This window comes from Lipotes vexillifer, unplaced genomic scaffold, assembly GCF_000442215.2.
Source record: "Lipotes vexillifer unplaced genomic scaffold, Lipotes_vexillifer_v1.1 scaffold875, whole genome shotgun sequence".
Lineage (NCBI taxonomy): Eukaryota > Metazoa > Chordata > Mammalia > Artiodactyla > Lipotidae > Lipotes > Lipotes vexillifer.
Window position 1 is genome coordinate 413,514 of NW_006792177.1, and position 10,003 is coordinate 423,516.

Here is a 10,003-nt window from a genome sequence, read left to right on the forward strand (position 1 = left end):
GTGTAGTACAGAAAAATTATTTGAAGAAAATAATGGCTGAAAACTTCTCAGATTTGGCAAAAGACATAAATCTACAGATTTAAAAAGGTCAGCAAATCCTAAGTAGGATAAACCTGAAGAAGTCCATGCTCAAACGTAATCAAATTGCTAAAAATGAAAGTCATGAAAGCAACTAGAGAAAAACACACATTGCTTATAGAGGAATAAGAATTTGAATGATTATGGATTTCTCATCAGAATACATGGAAACCAGAAATAAGTAGACCACCATTCTTAAAGTATGGAGAAAAAAGGATTGTCAGACCCAGAATTCTATGTCCAGCAAATACGTCATCTTTATTTCTGAAGGATTTTAAGATATTCTTAGTAAAAGGATACGAAGAGAATTCATAGTCAGCAGATCTTCTCAGAAGGAATTGCTAATGAAAGTTCTTCAGACAGAAGGGAAGGGATACCAGATAGACACTTGGAACATCAGGAATAAAGGAAGAGCAATAAGAATGGTAAATATCTAAATAAACATAATAGACTGTTCTCTTGAATTCTCTAAAACATGTTTTATAATTGAAAGCAAAAATTAGAACAAATTCATTGTAGTTATAATATATATGTCATATAATATGACAATATTGTATGTTACATAAGACAAGGAAGGTGAATGAAAGGACTTACTTATGCTGATAAGGTTTTTACCTTCTACTTGAAAGGGCAATATACTATTTCTCAGTAGACTGTGAAAAGTTACATCTGTTTATTGTAATCCCTCAAGCAACCACTGAAAAAACTACAAAGAGATCTAGTCAAAAACTCTGAAGTTGGATTAAAAAGAGAGAAAATAGAGGAAAGAAAAAGAGAGAACAATTGGAAAAGCAATAGTAAAATGGCAGATCTAAATCTAAACATATCACATTAAATGTAAATGGTCTCAACACACCAATTAAAAGGTCATGGCTTTTGAAGTTGGGTAAACCTAGTGTGAATTCATTCTTGGCCACTTGCTACCCATCTGGCCTTGTGTAAGAACACTTGCTTCTCTGAGCCTCAGTTTCCTCACTTGTAAAATAGGAAAAAATTGTACTTCCTCAGAGGGCTATTGCAAATATAAAATAAGGTAATATTTATAAGGAGCTCAGCACATCCGTCTGTTTAAAAAGTAGGGGAGGGTTTCCCTGGTGGCGCAGTGGTTGAGAGTCCACCTGCCGATGCAGGGGACACGGGTTCATGCCCCAGTCCATGAAGATCCCACATGCTGCGGAGCAGCTGGGCCCGTGAGCCATGGCTGCTGACCCTGTGCGTCCGGAGCCTGTGCTCCACAACAGGAGAGGCCACAACAGTGAGAGGCCCGCATACCACAAAAAAAAAAAAAAGAAAGAAAAAAAGGAGGGGAAATGCATATTTGCTCATATATGCAAAGTATCTTTGGAAGAACATACATGAAACTGATGTCATTAGTTGTCTGTGGGTAGCCTGGAGGACAGGGCTAAGAGGGAGATTTTTTTACTCGTACAGGTCCACAATCTCTTATCTTACAACTCTGAAATCAAAAGAGCTCTGAAAACCAGGTGTTGTTGATTTTTTTGTTTTGTTTTGTTTTTTTCATAAGATTGGTGCCACACCTTGTTTGGTAGCAAAACCTGAACTGAAGTGGCATTAAGCTCCTTAATATGTTCATTTTGTGTGAATTCTCATTCATTTTGCAGAAATATTAAGGTATTGGTTATAGGGTACTACACAATAATATGTTAGGTGTATTCATCTGACCTTTCTGAAACATGAAAAATTGTGAATTCCAAAACACATCCAGCCTAAGATTATGGATCTGTGTATCCTTTGAATTTTGAATTCAATCTGTGTATTGTTTTGAATTTTGAAACTGGTGAAGGCATTACCTATTCAGAAAATTAAATTTTAAAAACTAAATTTAGCATGGTGCCTGACACAAAGCAAGCTGTCAGTAAATATCGGCAGCTGCTATTATTCCATTCTTCCAGGCCTTTCCTGTCAACAAATCTGTTCATGTCCAATACTGTGTTTCACCATGACAGCAGACTCTTTGAGTGTTAACTACTTAGATTTTCCATCGTAGAAGACTGAGGTGCAAACCAGCCAGACCCCTGCCAACCAGCCAGACAATCCCCCACCCAGAGTCCTGAGGTTTTTCCTGTTCACCAGACCACCTCAGCCATAAGAATGGCGTCAACAGGATTTGTGTGCTCAAGAGAGACGTGTTGTTTTTATCTAAGAGGAGAGGAGAGCACATAAGGAGGAATTGTGTGCGGTCAGGATCACCCCCAAATCCCAAAGGGCCTTCAAAGGGCCCCAATCCCAAAGGGCCCATTTTGAAGCTAGGCCTTACTGTCCAGTGGGCCCAGCTAGGCAGTTGCGCCTACAGCATTTAGTGTACAGCATTCTCTTTCAGCTGATTACCAGATGAAGTTTTAGGGGCTTGATTCTAGAGACCATTTACAGAAATTAGCTTCTTTTTTTTTTTTTTAATCCCGAGAGCCTCATTCAGAATATCCAGTACTGAGACTACTTTATAATAGGATCTGGGCATGTATATAATGAGCTCACAGAAGCGTGCATGTGTTGCAGTTAGACTGTGTTGAGTGTGAGCCTAAAGGATATGCCGTGACAATTGCAAGAAAGCAGATTGTTGGGGTGGGCCTGGCAGCTGCCTTTCTAGCCTCCATTGTTCTCTATCTCTTCTTTCCTCCCCACGCTCTGTGGCCTAGGAGAGAAAAACAGAGATGGCTCCATGTTTCAGGAGCCATCAAGGCTCTGTTTTCCAAGTCATTTTTTTTTTTTTTTTTTTTGCGGTAGGCGGGCCTCTCACTGTTGTGGCCTCTCCCGTTGCGGAGCACAGGCTCCGGACGCGCAGGCTCAGCGGCCATGGCTCACGGGCCCAGCCGCTCTGCGGCATATGGGATCTTCCCAGACCGGGGCACGAACCCGTGTTCCCTGCATCGGCAGGCGGACTCTCAACCATTGCGCCACCAGGGAAGCCCTCCAAGTCATTTTTATAGCCACTAGAAGCTCCTTCTGTTTGCTGCTCTGTAGGGGACAGTTTGTGGAGATAAGTGTAAAATGCTTGCTGCCCTCTGCACCACTTGGTCTGTCCAGTGAGGCAAGTTGTTGGGAGGCCACCAGAAAGTTTTAACTGCCAGCTCTGTGAACCATGGTTTGGAAACAATAACCTAGGTCAGGAAAAATTGCTTCCCTTGGAAGCCATGTCCATCTAAATCATGGTGTCCTTTCCAGCTCATAAGGTAGAACTGCCTGGAGAAGCACCTACTTTTGGATTATTTTCGTAGTTGCTTAATTAATGGCTTCTTACCTGTAAGCTTTGATTAGCTGCTGTTTAGCAGGCTTTTCTGAGGTCTCCCATGCCCCAGAACTGTCAGGTTTTTCTTGCTCACTGGGGCTCCAAGCAGATTCCAAAGCACACTTTTTCAAATACCAGATCTTCTTTGTTTTATTATATCCATAGCCATATCCTATATAGAAAAAATAGGAAAGTATAAAGAAGAAACTTCTCCCAGGTGTAACTGTCACTGTTTATATTTTCAGTTATGCTTCTTTCTAGTTTTATTTATACACACACACATTTTTCATAGTTGATTTCCTAGGCTATTGATAATCCCCTTTTCTCCCACAGTTAACACTGGAGCATAAACATTTTTCCACATCATTTTAAAACATTCTAAGAACATTGTTTCCATGGCCGCATTACCATGATCTGCCTAACTGGTCCCCATTTACAGCCAATCCTGTTCCCTTGGTTAAAGTCTTTATGATGATATTTTCATTTGAATTATGTATTATTTTTTTAAGATGGATACCTAGGCATAAAATTACCAGATCACAGAATGTAAAGATACAGAAGGCTTTTGAGAGACTATTTTGCGTGTATATATATATTAGTATAGACTTGGTCTCCACAAAGCACACACTGATTTATTCTCCTGGCTCCTGCAGTCTTAGTGTGGGCAAAAATTGGTTCTTGGTTGGGGGGTGAAAAAAATCTTAGAAATTACAATGGTTTGGGGCTATCCAGTGCAGTATCTGTGATATTAACATTTCATGCAGGGGCCATAATGGGAAAAAGGTTGAGAAGCACAGTTCTAGTTGTATATGAGCACCCATCTCACTCCACCCTTCAAAGCTTTTAAATCTGAGCTTTTGGTTTGGGGTTTTAGAATAGTTATTTTTCTGATCTAAATGTTCTTGGTTCTTTGTACAAACTTTAGGAGCCTGAGAAAGGTATGAATAAAGTAAAATTTATCTGGTTGCCACTGTTCATATTTTTATCTTTCTACATTATTGGGATCCTCCATGTTTCTAGTTTTATGTCCAGCTCTTTTCCCGTAATTGCCATTGTAATAATTTCAGTGTTAGTCTGTGCCAAGGACCACTTTGAAATATCCCGTGTTCTGGTCTCATGCAGGGGCTTCCCCTGTCCCCCATGCCTGGGAGTACATTTGTGTCCCCAAAGGTATCAGATTTGGACCTCTGGGAGCCCAGGCTGCTCTGGGACTTTCAGTAATTGTCCCTTGTTTGTTTCAGGTGTGATCCCCTGGGCCCGTTTGCTGTCGGGGGAGAGGACCTAGACCCCTTTGGGTGAGTACTGCTGGGGAGGTGACAGCAACACGACTTGCTCTTATGGCCTTTCAGCCCAAGCTCATCTTCTAATTTTAGAGCTTTTCATCAGTCTTCCTTTGGGGTGAAGGAAGCAGTTGTTGCTGAGTGGCTGAGAAAGCATTGCCGCTGCTCTGCTCTGCCATACCTGGAGCAGTGCAGGAGGGCTCTGAGTGTTGGGGAGTGGCTGAGCAAGCCCAGTGGGCAGCTCCTCTGTTGTTTTCTAGCCCTGCTTGTTTTGGTGGAAGACAGCAGCTGTCCCTTGGATGGAAGGATACCATGGGGATCTATCAGGTGCAGACTGTGGGCTACAGACCTGAGGGCAGTTCAGGGCTATTCAGAGGTCGCCTCACTTGGTAAGGGGAGTCTCTGATCCCCATTAGACTCTCGTGTGGTTCTTGTCAAGTCCCCAACAAAGTTATTTCAGCCTCAGCTAGGCACTGTCTTCTCTGAATTCTTTTAGATTTTGACCTCTGCTGCAGAGTGTCCCCAGCTTGAGTGTCTCACCTTTAGACCGTGGGGAAATCATATAAGTCAGCAGTTGAGCTTGAACAGTGACTTCAAAGTTTGGGGAACATCAGCTTATTCATCCTAGTTTGAGCCATGAGGTCGGATCCATGGAATTCCATGAGGGACAGATGCTGTCAAGAGCCAGACTTGGACAGCCAAATTATGGATTGCCCTGAGACCTTTAAGGAAACAGAGCAAAAAAGCTAGCATCATGAATTATCTCAATTCATTAGTCCTTAGACCTAAAGTAGTAGCCTGCAGAGCCTTGTGATGGTTCTGCGTTGACCTTGACAAGTTCTGGCACATGTTCTTTATCGAGTTGTCCCCTTGGGTGCAGGAGATGGCAAGGGTCTTAATTTTGTGGGTTCAGGGAGCCTGTAGAGCTGAAAGTAGAGGCCATGATGGCCAGAGAAGGCGTTGTGCTCTTTGTGCTGTTGCTCTCGCCCACTTCCTGCTGGCACTCAGGCAACCATCCATGTGTGTCTGCTTGAACCATCCAGAGTTGATACCCAGTCATTTTTAGTCCATTCTCAGCACCTTCACTCCTTCTCCAACAGCTGCTTGCCACATTTGCTTACCCATCTTTCCTTCTTGCCTCAGGTATCGGAGAGGTGGCATGATCGTGGATCCCCTGAGATCCGGCTTCCCAAGAGCACTTATTGACCCATCATCGGGCCTCCCAAACCGGCTTCCTCCAGGCGCTGTGCCCCCAGGAGCACGCTTTGACCCCTTTGGACCCATTGGGACCAGCCCATCTGGGTAGGTATTCACTCAGGTATGCTGAGAAGTAGGACCTGATGGCAGCTCAGCTCAGCATTGCAGGAATGAAGGCGTCTGACGTCAGGCGCAGAGTCACCACTACCTCTGTCCCCTGCTGCCAAGAGCGTGGAGCCTCCTCCAGGCACCTGCCTGATGCCTCCCTGGAGCCTTCCAGGAGCTTCCCATTCCTCAGTGCCTCCCTTCCCCAGCTCCCGTCACGGAGGACTCAGAGGAGGGGTTGCTACTCACACTTAATGGACTTTCTGTATGTGTCAGGAACTCATTGGATCCTTATGTCAACACTTGTGGGTAGATATTACTGTCCACATTTCACAGATGCAGAAATCAAGGCCCTGAAAGGTGCAGTAACTTATCCAAGGTGGGAGAATAAGAATTCAGATCCAACTCTAGAGTGCATGCTCTTGAACTGCACAGACCACCACATCATTCTGAGGCAGGTTCCCTCCATTCAGGACCCTGTGTGCCCGTGTGCCGCTGGCTCTCCATTGCCCCAACTCACCAGCCCCTCTTTCCATTCCAGACCTAACCCAGACCATCTCCGCCCGCCGGGCTATGATGACATGTACCTGTGAAGGCCTCAAGAATGTAACATACCATCCTTCCCTCTACTCTCCTGGAGCTGCCACTGCTGGCCCCATCAGCAACCGTTTTCTTGTGGGCTGGGGGCAAGGGACTCTGCCCATGTGTTTGCAGGCTGGCTGGGATTGCCTCCCCTGCCCTGCCAGGGCCAAGGTACCTGCTGTAGCTGTCCACCTGCCTGCATATAGGTTCCAAAGAGAAATCAGTGTCTCTCACCACCAGCTCCTCCCCACTTCCTAGGGAAGACTCCGGCAACATATACCCTCGACCTGATGCAGTCCCAGTTGCAGCACTGTAAGAACAGAACACATTTTGGATGTTATTATTAAGAACCAAATGTCAATACAAAAATCATGTTGCCAGTCTCCCACTCTTCTTTGCTGCTCAGTTCCTTCCATTTATGAGACTTGAGAGTTTGAATGTTTGAGGGGGGCTAAATGACTCTTTTTTCCTACCCAGGGCCTGTTCTTGCTTCTCAGGCACCTTCCTTTCATAAATTGCTCATGCTCCTGACACCACTAAGATGGGTCCCGGTCTGGCTTCATGGATGAAAATGAGTGACTGGAAACCCCATAGGCCACAATGATGACTTTCTCAAGGACAGGCACATTGTGGAAAGACTGCATCATTCTGAAAAGGGCAAAATCTTCCAGTTCTGCTTGTCTGAGCCAGTCCTCTGGGTCCCTCTGTGCCTGGGCAATGGCAGCCTATGAACAGAGGAATAAACAGAACAGACCTGAAGGCTCATCTCTTTTTTGCCACTAACTTATTGAGTGACCCTAAGCAGGTCCCTTCCCCTCCCAGGGCCATCGTGTCTACCTACGAAATCTGAGGTGTGCCTTTCTTGCTCTAAAACATTCTGGTGTCTGCTTCTATGTCTGATGACCCCTGGGAACTGGGGAACAAAGGGAAAGAATAAAGGTTCAAGGCTTTGTGTGGTACTTACCTACAGAGTCCGCAACTGTGTGCCTCTCACCCCTCTTGCGGCTCAGACACAAGCATAGCAGCGTGGTGCTGAACTTCAGCACAAGCAGGGAGCCTGGTCTCTGAAAGCCAGTGGCAGGGGCGGGTCGGGGGGAGTGTGTGATAGGGGTGAATGAAGGAGCTAGTGATGCAAGAAACAACCCAGGAAGGCTTTTCAGCCTGAGGCCTGACAGATGTGGTCAGTCATGAACCCCTGTGCTGGAGTGGAAGAGCACTCTGGAGCACCAGACTCAGGCAAGAGATCAAGGCACTAGTCACTCTCACTCCCTAACTAGCATTTCAGCCACTGGTGGGTCCTTAAACTTCTCAGCTCCTTGGATTCCTTCCCCTAAATTAGGATGTATTATTTATCTGTGGGCAGAGGGCCACCAGAGCCTTCCTGAGGCATCTACTAATATGCTGTAGCCTGAATTGCCTGTCTGCTGTGCCTGAGAGCGGGTTAGGAGTAAACTAAACAGACATATGCAATCCAAGATGGAGGCTGGGACTAGGGGAGGCTCGCATGAGCCAGCCTCCTGGGTATTTCTGGCAGACCCCACTTCAAGCACTGATTTAGTAAAAGACCACCTTGAAGCTTTTAGAACAGCTCTCCTCTGGAGAAAGACCCAGAGGTCAGGCAGAGCTACAAATGCAGTCATTAATAGTCGTCTTCCTCAAGAGCCAGCTAATAGGTGGAACGTTTTTGTTTTGAAACTGGATCATACCTTCAACCAGAAGGACTTGGGGCAATTTGCTCATAAAAGCATCTTTTATTATAAAACGAAGCATTTAAAGGAACATCAGACAAGTGGGAGAAGTAGGTAACTTTTAGGACCCTGATTCAAGGAAAGAACAAGATTGAAACAATAAATTCGCCACTTAGATTTTCTAATAGCAGAAGTGGAAAGGATAGCCATAAATATAATTCTGTTTTCTGAAAATAGAAACTAGTGATGCACCTGCAGAATCAGCAGGTATTTTGAGTGGGTCTCCTTGCATCAGGGACAGTGAGGAACACAGACTATGTCTTAAGTTATGTGGGGGAAAGTGAATGGGGCCTTCAGGAACTTCCAAGTCAGGCTGTCGGTATGTGTTGTATGTCTGGGCCACTTCCCTCCTTCCAGCCCAGCAGCCAAAGGGAATGGTTCAGGTATATGTTTTGTGGAACCCAAAAGGTTGGAGCCTTAGCAATAAATATCAGCACTTAATAACCTGTTCCTCGTTTTTAAAAATACAGCTTTATTGAGATATAATTCACATACCCATAAAGTTCACGTTTTTTAAAGTGTGCAATTCAGTGTTTTTAGTATATTCACAGTGTTGTGTATCCATCACCATATCTGATTCCTGAACATTTTCATCACCCCAAAAAGAAAACCCATACCCATTAACCGTCACTCCCCATTCCCTCCTCCCAGCCCCAGGTAACCACTAGTCTATATTCTGTCTCTAAAGATGTGCCTATTTTGGACAGTTCTTACACGTGGAAATCACACAATATGTGGTCTTTCATGTCTGGCTTCTTTCACTTAATGTTTTCAGGGTTCATCCATGTTGTAACATGTATCAGTAATTCATTCCTTTTAATGGCTAAATAATATTCCACATTTTCTTTACCCATTTATCAGCTGATGGACAGTTAAGGTGGTTCCCACTTTTTGGCAATTATGAATAAGGCTTCTATGAACATTTATGTACAAGTTTTTGTGTGGTCATATGTTTTCGGTTCTCTTGGGTATATCACCTAGGAGTGGAGTTGCCGGATCATGATAACTCTAATTTTTTTGAGGAACTGCCAGACTGTTTCCCAAAGTGACTGCACCATTTTACATTCCCACCAGCAGAGTGTGAGGGTTCTGGTTTCTCCACAGAAACTACATCAGCTTTTTTAAACAAAAGAATTTTGACTTAAGTCACGCAAAACAGAGACCAGAGACAGTCACCCCTGGGGAGCAGACTATGGCTTTGGTAATAGCCACCTTGGGATGACCATGGCTGGTGAGCCACAGAGGAGTTTGGGTTTGACTTTTGGGGAAGTTTCAGGGCTGGATGTGATATAGAAAATGTCCTGTTTGTAGGGAAGTTGCCATGACCTTTCTGGGTCTGGCGTGATTCATGGCATCACTTTTGCTTGGTTTGAAATTTCTTTGTTGATCCAGTGGCTTACAAGTAAAATAAAGGTCTGGTTCTAAATCTTAGTCTTTCAGTGAAGTGCCATAGACCATGTGTACCATCTCTGGCAGCCCCTACATTGCCACCTTCTCTTCCTTGCCTTGTCTCTTTACTAATTCTTAGAGCTGGCTGTGTTTTTCATTGCATTGCATTTATCTACTTAGTAGTCATGAGCTTCTGTCAGCCTCCATGGTGAAATCGTTGGTCTCAAGACCCAGACTCTAAGAATGCATTATATTCAAAACAGATTTTATATTCCTGTGCTCGATGGTCAGTACCTGTTGACATGTAGTTAGAAAGTGGGTAGCAAGCCCCATAACAACCTCATTCTTTGAAATCCAGCTTCCTTCATGGCCTCCCT

The 10,003-nt window shown here is 44.5% G+C and overlaps 1 protein-coding gene across 1 annotated transcript in view; it reads left to right on the top strand.

Moving 5' to 3' along the window:
- Nucleotides 1-6,861, top strand: part of PSMF1 (proteasome inhibitor subunit 1) — a 46,554-nt gene extending 39,693 nt beyond the window's left edge. The window contains exons 5-7 of the mRNA XM_007465366.1: nucleotides 4,567-4,620; nucleotides 5,749-5,907; nucleotides 6,449-6,861. Coding sequence (XP_007465428.1) covers nucleotides 4,567-4,620; nucleotides 5,749-5,907; nucleotides 6,449-6,500 — 265 coding nt within the window. The 3' untranslated portion in view covers nucleotides 6,501-6,861. The remainder of the gene's footprint in view (nucleotides 1-4,566; nucleotides 4,621-5,748; nucleotides 5,908-6,448) is intronic.
- The last annotated feature ends 3,142 nt before the right edge of the window (nucleotides 6,862-10,003 follow it).